The following is a 16,380-nucleotide window of genomic DNA, read 5'->3' as shown; positions in this document are numbered from 1 at the left end:
AAAAGGCCTAATGACTCAATTAAGTTCTGAGACACAAGGGGATCAACTGGAAGGGTGTGCAAACTTTTGCCCCTGCCACATTTTGTTTATTTTTTCCAATGTGTCAAATTAAACAAATAAACAAAAACTGTGCATTAAAATGTGCAGAAATGTGTATTGCTAAAATTTATTCCCCGCACAGAAAATGTTTTAATTCTTTTCTCTTAGAAAACCAGCAAAAGTGTGCAAAAATGGTGAAACAAAATATCATATGACTGGGGAGCTCAAAATTTTCACACGACTGTAGCTACTGCATACTAGGTCAACAGTTGGGTATTTTACAAAAAAAAAAAAATCATTTTTACTTTTATTAATTTAACAGAAAGTTTTCTCCAAAGTGACTTTTTTTTTTTGCTCAGACAATGCAGAAATTTCAAAAGGAAACAGGGGACATAATCATGAAAAAATTACAACTGAATTTAGACTGGTTGATAATTATCTGGCAATTAAAGCTTGCCTCGAGTCCATGTCTGTAAGATTTTAAATGTCACAAAATATCAGCTAAAATGTTACCCACTTAGAGAAGCTGTTCTTTACAATCTGTAATTATTGACTTTTGAGGAACTCACTTGCCCTTTTTTGCCTACACCTGACTGTGTACGCACACACAGTCGGTGAGTTACAGAGTATACATAAAACACTCAAACAGGGCCAAGAGGTCTGGTTACAGTTTGAATGGATGTGAATGAACTTGGCTTAAGTGACTTTCAATATGGCATGATCACTGGTGACAGTTTCACTAGTTCAGCCATCTCAGAAAGTGCCACTCATTCAGAATTCTGGCACAGAAGAAGCGTCAACAGATTACACAGAATGGTGTGATTAAAAAAAAAAAAATTAAAAAAAAAAAAACCAGAGGAAAAATTTAATTTGTGCTTTATTGTTCAAAAACCAATGATAGGTTATTATATACAGTTTACATTTATCAGACACTTTTTCTCCAAAGAAACTTCCAATGAACTCTATGTAGTGTTATGAGCTCACACACCTTATTCACCATGGTGACTTGCACTGCTAGATACACTACTTACAATGGATCACTCATCCATACATCACTGGATCACACTCTCTCTGTCACTCACACACTATGGGGGAAACTGAACAGCATGTCTTTGGACTGTGAGAGGAAACCAGGGCACCCAGACACAGAGAAAACATGCAAACTCCACAGAGACTCACTAGGAATTGAACCCACATCCTCTCGCACCACCCAGGCGCAGCAGAGACAGCAGTGCTACTCACCATGCCACTATGGCACCCATACAGGAGAAATACAGTCCTCCATGTATTTGCATGTATTACATCAGGGTGCTCATTTTACCTCTTACAGTGTAAAGACAAGTTTTTCAGGTGAATTGGTGGCTCTAAATCACCCTTAGAGTGAGTGCATGAGTGTGTGTGATCGGATGCAGTGGTCTGGTGTCCCACCTACCTCACACCCTGTACTTCTGGGATAGGCTCTGGACTGCCGTGACCCTCCCCTGGACCAGCAGTTATTCATAATGAATTGAAGCGTGGATGGATATTATTAGATTTTACCGAATGAGGTGTGAAGTTACAATCAACAACATTTCTTCATAATCCACAGTCTTATGCATAAAAGGTTTACTTATAGAGCTCAAAAGTTTATGGCTGATATGGTTAACATATACAGCAAAAAGAAAATACTAAAGAAAACAGTGGAAAACTATTGCTTTTAAGACATAAATGACACCTAAATTGTTTGAGGAACAATTTTTGAAAGACCATATATAAAAGATAGATTAACAACTTAAACCCACTATTTGCTTTACATATCCCTCATGTTTCAGAGCATATAATATAAATCTTACAGAAGAAACATTGAACTGTTTCCTCATGAAGCAGAAATTTTATTCAACATATGCAAAGAAAAAATAATGGAATAAAACAGTTTGGAAATTATTAGCAATTTTCCACCTGGAGTTTTAAATACAGTACTTGCCGCAGTTACAAGTAATTTAATGTCCAGTCCAGCAGCTGTGTTATGAAGCACAACAACAGAAAGAGAAAAAAACATAAATTCCGCACATTAAAAGATTAGTTTTATCTTGCACAGTAACTTCATAAATTTAAACTTCAGTTGCAGTGAAACATAATGTACACATCTATAGTTATCAGTGCCACGCATAATTTTTCACAGATGCTGGTGTATTGAGTTGCATAGTCAACCTAATCAACAAGACAAACTGTAGATACTCTACACTCAGCAAAGACTGCACTGACTCATGTACTAATGTTATATTGTAGTTACCCATTTATCAAAGTGTGTAATGTGCTATTTGAGATGGCCTAGAGCCTAATATACACCCCCATCTCCCAGAGTGTTGACTGTACCTGCCTTGAAACTGTCTTTGGAATCTCCAATATTGCACTTAAATGGTTAAACTCCTGTGCTACTCACTACTACTTCCTTTTCTCTCTCAACAATTTCACTTACAAAGTTAGGGATGTAAAGTCTGGTGTTCCTCAAGGGCTAATGGTAGGTCCTCTGCTGTTTCACGTGTACATCCACAGTATACTTGAAACTGAAGTGACTATCTCAGCACTTTCAAAGTGCATCTCTGAAATTAAATCCTGGATGACTCAAAACTTTCTAAATCTGAACAGTGATGAGACTAATGTCATGCTTCTTGGCACCCCCCCCCCCATAATTCATACAAATACACGGACACAATGTACACAACCGCTTGCTCCGAGCAGGGTCGCAGCAAGCCAGAGCCTAACCTGGCAACACAGGATGTAAGGTTGGAAGGGGAGGGGACACACCCCAGACAGGACACCAGTCTACCACAAGGCACTCCAGCAGGACTCGAACCCCAGACCCACCACATAGCAGGCCCTGGCTAAATCATCTGCACTACTGCACCCCCTTTCATACAAATAATGGATCCATATGTATAGATAGCATTGTAGTTAAATTTTAATCTAAATTTAAAAAACTAGAAGTACTATCTGACCATTTCCTCACATTTGATACTCATGTGCTGAACATTTTTAAAACCTGTCAGCCTTCTGAAACCTTGGATAAGCTCTGAAGATGTAGTGAGCAATAGCTGCAGCAGTCCAAGCAGGTCACTTGAAAAGAGAAATACAGAGATAAATGTATGTATGTAATGTATTTTAATAAAAAAATATGTATTTAAATGTATAAATAAAACATACCTGACATATTACAATTGTCACTTATCCATTTAGCTGATGCTTTTCTGCAACGCAACTTACAATGTTAAAGTACCTACACTTATTTACCCATTTATACAGCTAGGACATTTTACTGGAGTAATTTAGGATAAGTCTTTTGCTCAAGCACACTATAGCAGCAGGTGAGATCTCATATAATATATAGGCAATGGCTCAAACCACTATGCTACCAGCTGTGTGCAACTAATTAATTAAAAAGAAAAATACATACAATATATTGCATTGCAAAGCAGGTAGAGAAGCTGCCAGCCCTGGTTGTGTTGGTGGTGTAATTCAGGCCATGCTGTTCCTGGAACCCATAGGATGACCCGAGAGGGAGAAACTATAATGTTCCAACTAGCTGCCATGCAAACTCTTCCAACTTGTTCTGGGTGACTGGCGTTGAAGGCTCCTGCATTCAGGGACTGGAAGCTTTGCAAAGTTACTACTATTAATGATACAGCTTATCCCATAAATGACTTTGAAAGCCCCCCAAGACCCTTGGTTTTCCAGCCCAAGTAGGGTGAAGCAGCGATGGTAGTAAGCACCACATAGCATTCAATGTCTTGTACTGACATTTGTGAGAAAGGAGCTGTTTGCAACTAATGAAAATGCACCAAAATCAGTATAGTACAGCACATTTCTATTGCAGACACATACAATAAGGGATGCACTGCCTCTCTTCAGCAAAGGTTAAAACTGTGACTGTAAATGAGTCTGACAGCCAGTGGTCGCTGACCACAATATTAGCGTGAAAGAAAGAAAAGGATTTACATTTATTTATTTAGCAGACGCTTTTCTCCAAAGCGACTTCCAACAAACTCTATATAGTGTTACAAGCCCACACACCTTATTCACCAAGGTGACTTACACTGCTAGATACACTGCTTACAATGAGTCACTCATCCATACATCAGTGGAACACACTCTCTGGCACTCACACACTATGGGTGAACCTGAACAACATGCTTTTGGACTGTGGGAGGAAACCAGAGCACCTAGAGGAAATCCATACAGACATGGGGAGAACACACATACTCCACACAGACTGAGCAGGGATCGAACCCACATCCTCTCACACCACCTAGTGGGGTAAGCAGCACTACTTGCTGTGCCACCATGCCACCCGTTTAATGGTTATGGTTCTGTTCAGATCAGAGCAAGCTGAATTCAGTGACAACATGACTCTTATTCCATGCCCTATGTTGATAATGTACTAGACAGCATTGCAGGTTGATATTAATTTTGTTGAGTAGCATAACGGGAATTGGTTAGCGGGACTGATGTCAGATATATGGTCCAACACCACATTTGCAAAAGGCGAGGGGTTGTGGCAATTTTCAGTCGTGACTTTGGGGCTACCCAGTGGCCTAGCCACATCTGAACTCCTTATGATGTGTGTGGGATAAGCCTATTTCCCGGTCTGACCGTGTTGTTTGATTAGATTTGGAGCAGAGAATGAGTACTCACATGTGACAGTGAAGACAGTACTTATGCAGAGAAAAATGACTGTGCAAGAGAGATAGTGCAAGTAATGTTTGCATTCTGTCCATTCCAATCTATGCAGTTCCTGTACAGATCATGCCTCATCAAAGCTGCTCCGTTGTCATTAAGACCCCCCGAAAGACAGGTCGCTCACGAGATTTAGACTTTTCAGAGGTATGCTTTCGCTATTAAACATAAAGAAGTGTAACTCCATTGCAATGCTGATGTCTTCTCAGGAACGCCAAGCAAGGAGCAGAAAAATTAAAGCTGGCAGAAGCACTGGGCAGAGCGTTCCAGTGGGGTTTTGTATGGGTTTGCAGCCAATATATAAACAGATAATGTTCAGACAGTTGAGTTTCATAAAGCTGTCAGTTTACCGTTGCTGACAGTGGTGGATGTTGCAGTGTTCCTGTAGGGAGCCACAGGTGTGTACGATTCTGTGGATTTCTTAAAATTGCTTTGGAATCTCACATCATTCCCTTTAAAGAGGTCTGAAAAAAACTTTAGAAAAGAATATATTGGGAATTATGGAACAGCCTCTTCCAAAGCAAATGAGACAAACCAATGCGAGCCCGAGTGCTTCGCTCACAGTGCCACGTTACAGTAATATTTTTTGTGTTCTTTTTCAGAAAGCTCCTGAAAACGTACTGGAAATGTGAACTCCTTCATAAAGTCTTTCAAACGATTTTCATTATACACGAATATGATCAGGATGGCGTGGCGAGTAGTTACAGCTGTAGGTTTAAATCCGGCTCAGTCTGTTGGCAGTTTGCACGTTCTCCCCATGTCTACAAAGCAGTTTTCATTCAAACATATTTACAGTCAGACATGTCTAGACCACAACCTTTTTCTCCTGTTACCTATTAAAATAATTTTCATTTTTAGTTAGAGTGACAGGAATTAAAGCAAAAAATAATAGTACCATTCCATCTGCCTCAGCCAGAGAGGGAGGGGGGTGTATGTAAGGGCACCACTGAGCAAAATTAAAAGCCTTTCCTGAAATTTTGGACAGCATGTCCATTCAAGTGAGATTCCTGTTACCAAGCAGAGGCAGCTTGATCAGCTTGAAAATCATATTTATAGGAAATTGGAGGAGCAGATGATGCCATGGTGGATAGAGCTGAAGACTTGCAGTCAAAGTACCTAGTTTAAAATCTCTAGTCTGCTCTAATAACTTTGACCAAGATACATCATTTAAATTTCATCAGTGAACATCACTAAGCTGAAAAACTGGTTGATAGCTGTCAATAGCTTATAATAAATAAAAATGTTTTAAAAAATTACTTATATGTCTTTTTTTATTATATATTCTGTATATACACACTGCATATTTATATATATGTGGGGGGGGGGGGGGGGGGGGGGAGCACGTTGCTTAGTCAAAAGTATCAATTAAATGATAAAATGATGTCAATATAATGATGTCCTAGATTTCTGACCATCTAATGGACAGACCAGTTTCTTAGGCTTTGAGACCGTCTCTGATGTAGTGGTGAGCAACACAAGTGGCCCCAGGGAAGAGTATCGTCTTAATTTCTGTTCAGCCTCTAAAGCTCCAATTTCACATTCATTTCTTCTCCAGCTGAATGTCAAGGCAAAGGAGGAGCTGGCGATTGATTTTCGCTATGATAGAGAGCCCTTGTGGCTAGTTATCGTCAAGGGTCCAGATGTGGAGGTTGTTCCCCCCCACAAGTTCCTAGGGGTGCGTATCAACAAGCCGGACTGGCCTCATAACTCAGATGCGCGGTACAAGAAAGAACAGAGCAGGCTGTACTTTCTTACGAGCCTTAGGTGGTTCAACATGTGCAGCAAAATTCTTCATATTTTCTACCAGACTGTAGTAGCCAGTATAATCTTTCATGCTGTGGTGTGCTGGGGGGGGTCCTCTCTTCTCGTGATACCTGCAAACTCATCAAGCTTGAAAAGACTGACTCCCAACTCAGCAAAGGGAGTGTCAAAGGCCGGGATGAGGAGGAAGTTGAGATTTATAATAGACGGTGGCTCACATCCCCTCATTAAGTGATCATCATAAGCTCCTTAGCCACTGGAGTATTCTGCTTCAGCAACGATGTACAAAGATGTACTTTTGTGGGTCCATTATGGAGCCGTTGACCTACACGATGCCAATTAAAGGGCCAGTTAGGCCCGCAACACTGAGAAGTGGGGAAGTACCATGTGATCTCAGAGGCTTTGCAGTTGTGTTATTGTGCAGTGTAACAGTAATTTGTAAATGTTGATTTAGATAGTTGATTGTTATTTTGTTAGGCATAACTGGGCACTTTATGTGTCATGTGTTAAGTTACTGTGTATGTGAATTTCTCTGTCCCTCTCTAATTTATTCCTGGCTGCTGTTCAGGGAATTGATTTTATGCACCAGGGGTTCTGTTATAGTAAAGACGTAGAGTAACAGACAGATTGCATCCAAACAAATAATACTTGCGTGCTTTTACATCAGTCCAGTAGTGCAGAGACAATGGAGCACCACTTATATGTGTAAAAGTCTTGCTTTGCCTTCTTGTCTGCTGCAGGGAAAAATGCAGTAATTTAATCCTCACCAAATCACTTTTAAAGCAAAATGAGATAAGGAATAAGCTTTGCAGGTCTTAGTTTGATTCCTATGTGCAGTCTGGGCTAAGCATTGTTTCATTAGTGACATTTCAGCACCAACCAAGGTGCCATCAGAGTGGTAAAAGCAGGAAAAGCATGGTAGTGTAAAAAATGTATGCATTCTATTAGGTGATCCTGATAGGTAAGCAGCCCTGAGTGGGTGAGTGATTTGGTGCCCTTTGCTACTGACCTATTCCAATTCCTGGATACTTTTGATCTCATCCATTCTAGTCAAGAATACACTGCGTAACCTCTTTTACCTCTCTTTAGCTGATAAATTGCCTCAAGTCCATGTGCTATTCAACTGAATCCTTGCTAGAAAACCGGGCTTCCAGAAACTGCCCACCTTGTCTACTGCTAGATCCAGTCACAATATTCATTCTGCAGATGTTTTTCTTCAAACAGACATATCTCCAAGAAGAAGACAAAAAGTAGATTACACCAACAGAAGGAGAGCTTTGGATGCAGACATGCGATTCCTGGGTACAGTCAATTTGTCTCATACCACCAAATAAACCAACACACATTACACAAATAGCTGCACATAGTTTTCCATCCATCCATCCATCCATCCACCCATCCATCCATCCATCGTCAACAACTGCTTGTCCCTAGTGGGGTCGCAGCAAGCCAGAGCCTTACCTGGCAACATAGGGAGCAAGGTTTGGTTGGAGGGGGTTTAGCACAACCATGACAGGATGCCAGTCCATCAGAAGGCACCCCAAGCAGAGCTCAAATCCCAGATCCACCACACAGTGGGCACCGGCTGAACCCGCAGCACCCCCACCCTGCATATATATATTTTTTTTAATGAAACAAATAAGATTATACACATTCGTCAAGTACATTGGAGGTCAGGGGAGAAGTGAGCCCAAAAGATGTTTTGAGACCTTTTTTGAACATTGAGAGAAATTGAGGAGTTCTGAGTGAGAGAGGGTAGTCATTCCACCAAATTGGAGCTAGAACTTAAAAACCTTCATTTTGGACTTCTTGTGCATGAGGTACATGAGCATAGCAATCTATACATTGTTCCAATTGAAGGTAGGTGCAGCGTTTTCTTCGAGACACAAAATGAATTTCTCTGCACCACCAGCTGATGTTCATGTAGTTGTGTTGACAGTTAGTCTATCCCACATAGTGGCACTCAGAGCTCCCAGACTGCATTCTACAGATTCACAATTTGAGATTCCTGATGGTCTTCTAGGGTGTGAGAGTGCAGACCACAGTGTGTTACATGGGTTCTGAATCACTTGTACCCCACATGGGTGTAGCAGTGTGGCTGCAATTTCAGACACATCTCATGTGTGGTAGTATGATTCTCGTAAGTGTTGTGTCTTTTGATGGCAAATATTCAACATGTAAATAGATCTTCTGATGTAGGTGCATGGGTACAAGTTCAGTGAGTCAAAGGTCTTCTCCAGGTCCATGTCTCTTATTATCACGAACACATCAGACACGTAGCAGATCCGAAACGTTGTGCATGTTAGGTAAGGTAATGGATTCCAGTTCCTCCATCACTGCTTCACCAGTGAAGATAGCACATTGGCACAAGAGGTAGTACTACTGGATGACAGTGCCTTGGGCTGTTTGAGCTTGGGTTTGAATCCACCCTATTCTGTGCAGTTTGCATGTTCTCCTTGTGTTTGTTTTGGTTACCTGCAGGTGCTCTAGTTTCCTCCCATGGTACAAAGATACATTTCATGCAAACTGAGGACTCTAAATTGCCCAAAGTATGTGAATGTGTTAGCAACTGTGTGTGATGAACCTGCGATGTACATGTATGGTGCCTATGGTGTGCACTGACTAGGGTTGTGCCCCCAGAACAGGTTCCAGCGGTTGTGACCCTAACTCAGACAAGAAATTAACAAAGTCCTGTATTTTATTAATATGTCTTTTATAAAAAGCAAACAATTTCATTCTTTCAAGTTGTACTTTCACAGAAGAAAAGCATTGTTTTTTTTTTTTCCTTTTCATTTTCTTATCTACTACTGATGCTATTGGCACCCACAGTCCTACATGTAAATAGCTGTGCATGAAAATTTTAGTTTTTCCAGCAAGTACTGAAATCAGACAGCCAACTGATTCATGATGTTTCAGTAAAATTTACAGATTAACTTTGCTGACATTTTTTCAAAGCACATCATTTCACCATCAAGAAGCAAACTTTAAAAAGCTGAAAGACTGATTTATTTCAAAGGGGGATGAGAAGCAGCAGGTGGGAGTTTTTCAAAACCAATTGCCTTACAGTGAGTCTACAGAAATTTCAGTGTACAGCAGTTCTTTCACTGAAAGGATATACATATATTTTTTTCCCCAATATTGGTTGGAAAAGATATATATATATATATATATATATATATATATATATATATATATATATATATATTCCAATGAGATTTGGCTCAAAACACTCAGTGTTCTGAAATTACAGCTGCACTAGTCCTAGTGCACCAGCTTTATGTTGTGAAGAACAGCCAGAAGGTCATTCATGACATTTCACAGGTTATGTGGACTACTATATGGGGATCCAGTACAAAACGGTTACATCGCAGCTATCAAAAGAGTCAAAAACAACTGTAATTTGATTGCAGGATGTGCAGTTGGTTTTACTGTTCAGCCTCTAACTCAATTGTCTAATTTGCTGATAGGGTCAGATAGTAGTATATGAAGACTAAATCTCAAATAATAATGTAATTTATACCATATGTGGATTTTGTGAACCATTTGAAAGTTAATGCTCAACAGTTGTGTACTTCCTTGAAAATGAAAGAATAGAAATTGTTCATTTTTCCCCCACCACCAAAATATCTAAAAAGAGTTTCACAGCAAAGTTTGTGTACATAAACTTTTCACATTTCTTCAAGTCTGTGGAGGATAACCTGATTAATGCATAATACCCAAAATGCTCCATCAGTCATCACCTGAAACAAGTACTCACATGGACAGAAAAGAATGGCATAAAGGAACTTATGATGTCTAATAATTTGCTGTTTCAGAAGGCAAAGGCAAAATGTTTTTTCCTTTGTTCAACTTAAAACAAAAGAGGAAATGTACATGAATGTCATTATTCAGCTTTTCCATGGTTCTTACACATTCACACACAGTCTGAACCGCTTGTCCCATTTGGGGTCGCAGGGAGCCGGGGCCTAATCCGGCAACACAGGGCGTAAGGCTGGAGGGAGAAGGGACACAGCCAGGACAGGATGCCACTCTGTCGCAAGGCACCGCAAACGGGACTCGAACCTCAGACCCGCTGGAGAGCAGGACCCAGTCCAACCCACTGCACCCCCTTCTTACACAGTCCTTCATGTGGATTATCCAGAGAATATGCAGTTGGACTGAATGTTTCCAGTGATGTTTATAAAACCTTTTAAGAATATTTCTAAGAAGCACAACTTTTTTTTTTTTTTTTTTCCAAGAAACTCCCCATGACCAAAACACCAGCTGACAGTAGAACCAGAGAAGACTCAGTATACAGAAAGCCAGCAAAAAGATACCAAAACCTAGGACACAGCATTGAATTTCAAAAGCTTTTCACACTGAGATAGCAGAGTACTCCATAGGAGATTAAACTGAGGACTAAGCAGACAATAGAAGATGTTCTCAAACTAAAAAAAGCTTCGAACGATCAGACTCAATAGATCTCTGATGTCAGGACCTGTCTTGTGAAAGAAAAAGTATTTTCTGTTGGACATTAAGGTTTTCTCCTTATCCACTTAAGTTCCCCCACATTTTTCAAGCCTTTACTGTAATGAGGTCTACACACTGACACAGGAGGTAAGGTGATTTTAGGGAGTTCAAAAAAAACAAAAAAAAAAAAAAACTGCACTACTCTAACACTACAGCATTTATATATTCAGTTCAGTTTTAATTTTTAGTTTATATAAATTTTTAAGAATTTCCTTGGAAAAAAAAAAGAATGATTTTTCTCTAAATTTGTCATGAAAATTATGTGTTTAGTTCCAGTTTAACATAACTGCAGGTTGTATAACATAACTGCATATTCATAACACTGCCTTCAAGCATGACAGAATATTGACCACCATTGTGTAACAACAGATGTTTTTCACATAAAACATGTTAAGAGTCGGGCTGTCTTTCTCAAATATGGTTTTGATCAGTATTCAGGGAAATACTTGGCGGGGAAAGAAAAAAAAAAAACATTTTAGTTTTGAGATACTTTAAAGAATGATACATCACTGTAGTGCTTAGGCTGAACTGAAAAGCATAAATTTTAATGAGCAAAATTAAAACGGTAGCAAGAAAACACCTTTGCAGAATTTTTCAGGTCCATCAGAACAGAACTGACATCAGTTAAGATGTAGCCTAGTAAATTCATAACACTGAATAAAGTTTTAGCAATAGGGTGCAAATAGACTGTTCATGTATATTTTTTTCCCAAGAAATAACAGATAACATAGTAAACTAAGCTCCACACAGAAAGTGATCAACAAAACTCAGAAAAAGGATAATCAATGTACCTCAAAATAACAATGAGCACCTCCATCAATGAATCTGCAACCTGTAGGACATGTATGCAGTGGTTGTTAGACTAACCAGATGGACACAGGTTCTAGTACTTCAGGGGTAAAACTACCTTCACTTGAAAAGTAGCATAACTGAACATAACTGTTCAAAGGAGGTTAAATGGAAGCTCTGAGGTTTAGAGGTCAGCAAGAATGACAAGTGATTTTCAAATGGTTACACATAAGCTAAATTACAGCTAAATGCCTTTCTTACAGGGGGTGCGGTGGCGCAGTGGGTTGGACCACAGTCCTGCTCTCCAGTGGGTCTGGGGTTCAAGTCCCCCTTGGGGTGCCTTGCGACGGACTGGCGTCCCGTCCTGGGTGTGTCCCCTCCCCCTCCAGCCTTACGCCCTGTGTTGCCGGGTAGGCTCCGGTTCCCCGTGACCCCGTATGGGACAAGCGGTTCTGAAAATGTGTGTGTGTGTGTGTGTGTGCCTTTCTTACATATTTGTTATTTTCACAATGTATCAGTAAACTACACAAAGAAGTTTAACATCGATCAATCAGAATATTCTTGGAGAAATGGCTTCTCAGAAAAAAAGCAGTATGAAACAAGAATAAAAGTTAAAAGAACATGAAAGAAAAAATATTTAAACAAATCAGAGTTTTATAGTTGAAGTATGAACAGTAGAACATTGGACACTTGGAATTCAGACATGCCGAGTTAAGCAACACGTACTCACGCATATTGCAAATTTCTTAAATCAGAGCTCAGTAACTAGGGTTAGGTTAAGGTTTGGGTTTTTCAGTGACTGCTACTCCTGTGTTCTCTTCACTACTTTCATATGACACCTTGTAATTAGATATATGAGACCGACTAAATAACCAATTAAATAAGTGCATACATTTATAATATAATTTTAATGTCATTAATTTTGACTGATCTATGTATGCTGTTTCACACACATATATTAGATCCTGAATCAGAATATTTCTTCCCAGTACACAGAGCATGTGACAAACTTAAATATTTATCAAATGTGTATTCAGTGAAGTATATGTACTGAAAATGCTTTTATCTTCTGGCTTGACAAGGAGGGAAAAAATACCTTTTGTATTGCACATCATTGTGCTGGAGCTTAGAGTTCCTTTGGAAGAACTTATGGAAGAAGCTGCTGACAAAAAGGTGGAAAAGTATGAGAAACTGATGGAGCAGTACCACTTAAAAGGCTGCAGGGCAAGGTGTGTGCCTATTGAAGGAGGCTGCAAGGGTATTGCAGGAATGTCATTGTGTTGGGCCTTAAATACTATAGGTTTCACAGGCAATCAGAAAAGGGGTTTAATAAGTTATTACTGGGGTTCTGATGAGGACATCTAAATAGCTGTTCAGGAGAGGTGAGCTAAAGATTTATAACAGTGCTACTTGGATGCAGGTTTGGGTCTGATCAGCGTTGCTTGGGTTGCTTGGGTGTGTAGCTCTGATGCTGGTAGACCTGGAAGGCAAGCAACCCCAGGTTACATCCCAGATACATCCAGGTACATTGTAAGTAGTATGATTAAAAATCATGGATTTTTAATATTGGAGATGTGCCAAAGTATGGCCTGGATGACATAATGAGCAGCACTGACAAATCAGGTATATATATTCTCCAAATCTTCTTTCTATGCTTCCCTTGGAATTTCTGTGCCAAATTCTTCCTCCCATTCTTTGATTCAGTCTGCATTTATGTCTACTTCATCATATAGTGCATTACAGAAAAACTGCTGGACCTTCCAGAGGTTAGCATTTATTAATCCTGCCCAGTGTCATATACACCCATAAACTTCTGAACAATGGTATAGGCTTTTTTGGTCAAATTACTGATTTGTAAAGTATATGCACATTTATTTATTTAGCGGATGCTTTTCTCCAAAGCAACTTACAATGAACTCTATGTAGTGTGATGAGCCCACACACCTTATTCACCACGGTGACTTACACTGCTAGACACACTACTTACAATGGGTCACTCATGCATATATCAGTGGAACACTCTGTCACTCACACACTAAGTATATATTGAAATTGGAAGCTAGCAAAGAAAATTTGTTTAAGATTTTCAAAAGATCCAAATTTGCTGGCAGTGTAGACTCAAGATAGATTTCTCCCTGTGGAAACAAATATGATCTCCAGTGCAGTAGGAAATGCATGGTTGTTGCCTATTGAGCTGTCAGTGTACACATCCAGGATCATTATACACGTCTTGATCTGCTTCCACATTTTCTATGGAAAAGAATTTTGTAACACTATATAGCAGTGTGTCAGTCCGCCACACTGTCAGACTTTGTTGGGTTGTTAAGGCAGTCAAGGTTTTCTTGCAAATTCTCACCCCCCCCTCCCCCCATCAAATCCCACTCAAGATCAACAAGATTTTACCAAAAAAATGCTTGTTTTACCTGCCAGCAGCAGCATTTATAATTAAATAGACCTTCCTTCTGCCTTTGGTTTATATAAATGCTTTGACATCCTGACTGACTTAGCACCATACAAATGAAATGATTATGAATTCAAAATAGCAAATAGAGTTTTTCATGGTATAAATAATGGATTGAAATGGATACAAATCTTGAAAATTCAACCATTTTGATTGCATTAATGCTACCTATTATGGATATATACAAAGAATTCCACATCTTATTTATACTGACCCATTTTCTTGTTCCAGGTTGGTTTCAGCAATGCATCAGCCTTCCTCGGAATTAAAATATTTGAAAGACCTATGTGCAATCAAAGTAAATGGTATTCAAAAACTGCATCTATGCAGTATGCTGGAGGCATTAGTTCACTTTCCTCCCTATTCACCCTAATCCCTGAGAAAGCATTAGAAGCATGTGATACAATATTGGAATAAAACTCCCTGGTTTTACAAAGTTGTTACAGCCCCAGTTTGTTTAGGGGCGCAAGATTAGAACTCTTTAGAAATTGGTGTAATGTGGGAAGGGACAGGAGAATGAAAGAAATAAATGCAGGTGCAATTGGGTCTGGGATTTATTAGGTAAAAGTGGATATGTGGAATAGAGGATTTTGTACAGACACAAAGTTACATGGGGAAAGGGAACAAAGTAGTTCCAAGAGAACATCGAAATCAGACATTTCTGATAGAACGCAACCTGATTTAAACACAAATACCACTCACCCCTACCCTAGTGTGCCTAATAAAACCTACACATGAGCAAGGTTTGTGTCATGATGATTTTACCTGTTTACTTTTCCCCTCAGGATGCACAAAACCCAAAGCCACAAAAGTGATTATTATTTACAGTGAACACACACACAAACAAAACAGAGCAAAGAAAAATGATCAAATCAAACCGATCCAAGCACAAGTCAAACTAAATGTGAAGTCGGGCAGCGAGCCCTCTGCGGGTTCCGTCATCCGAGTTTTAAACTTGCCAGGGTGGACCTGATTGGCTGGGGGGAACAATGAATTATTGATGAAGACTGACAGGAAAATTGGACCAATGACAAAATGGAGGTACACGCATAGAGAGTGAAATGGACAAAAGACACCAAACTTGAAATACATGCTGGGACATGAATGTACGGAAGAATGACATTAGAAAATCTGTTGGGGATGCTCATTTGTGTTGCTAGCAGCTGTATTTGGGTGTTGCTTAACGCTTACGTCCAATGGTTCTATTGCTTTCACCAAAAAAAAAAAAAAAAACCTGTGTCATAATGCAGTAAGAAAGATTCCAATATTTGCTGATAATTTGCGATTAGAGCCTCAGGGCATGCATATATAATTTTGGTCAAAACCTCTTAAATTCCTAACTTTTAAAGGGTTGCAAAAATATATGTCCATTCAATTTGATCAAAAGCCCTTTGAGCATACAGTGAATTACCCATCTCTACTTTGGGCTTATTATACAGTGCATTGACTAAGTGGTTAAGATTGAAATGTATTTATGTTAGATAAAACCAGTCTGATCTTTATGCATTAAGCATATAAATCCCTTCAGTCTGTTGGCCAGAAATTTTCCTAACAAGCTGTGCCTCAATAGGGCCGAGGGAGACAAGGTGATACGACTTGAAGATTGTCATCCTCATTTTGGACTTCAGGGTAAATTAGATTTGTAGATTGTTTGAGGAAGTCTGGACTGAGCTGTCAAGCATGCTACTCTAAAGCTAAGAGGAGAAAGGATAGTACTAACATTTTACAAATTTGCAGATTAAACTTATCAGCGTCTGCTACCTTTTTGCTAGTTAGCTGAGATATCTAATATTTTACCTGCCTCAGTGTGTAACTTGAACATTTAAACTTGACAAAGCTATCAGTTACATTAAGATCAGTATCCACACACATTTGTCAGTGTGTTTATTGAATGTGTTAAGGGCGGTTGGACAATTGCATGGCTATTAGACTTGAGTTCAGTCTTGTCTACTTTTAGATATACTCTTGGACAGTGTCACATTGCCTGTGTAGATACTGACATTTTCTCTGACAAGAATTTGCACAATGTTGCATAAATCAAGAACACCATACCCTCCCTGTTAAAGTTTAATTTCAAGCCCAGTAAAACAGGTGCATGATCTGGCAGT

General features: G+C 39.4%; 1 protein-coding gene across 1 annotated transcript in view; it reads left to right on the top strand.

Annotated features, from left to right (window-relative positions):
- Positions 1 to 5,738: 5,738 nt before the first annotated feature.
- LOC108934181 (FERM and PDZ domain-containing protein 3-like) overlaps positions 5,739 to 16,380 on the top strand; it is a 38,608-nt gene continuing 27,966 nt past the window's right edge. Inside the window, exons 1-2 of the mRNA XM_029251114.1 lie at positions 5,739 to 5,750; positions 6,308 to 6,495. Coding sequence (XP_029106947.1) covers positions 5,739 to 5,750; positions 6,308 to 6,495 — 200 coding nt within the window. The remainder of the gene's footprint in view (positions 5,751 to 6,307; positions 6,496 to 16,380) is intronic.

This window comes from Scleropages formosus, chromosome 4 (assembly GCF_900964775.1).
Source record: "Scleropages formosus chromosome 4, fSclFor1.1, whole genome shotgun sequence".
Taxonomy (NCBI): Eukaryota; Metazoa; Chordata; class Actinopteri; order Osteoglossiformes; family Osteoglossidae; genus Scleropages; species Scleropages formosus.
The sequence above is the reverse complement of the archived record's forward strand: the minus strand, read 5'-3'. Positions and strand labels throughout refer to the sequence as shown.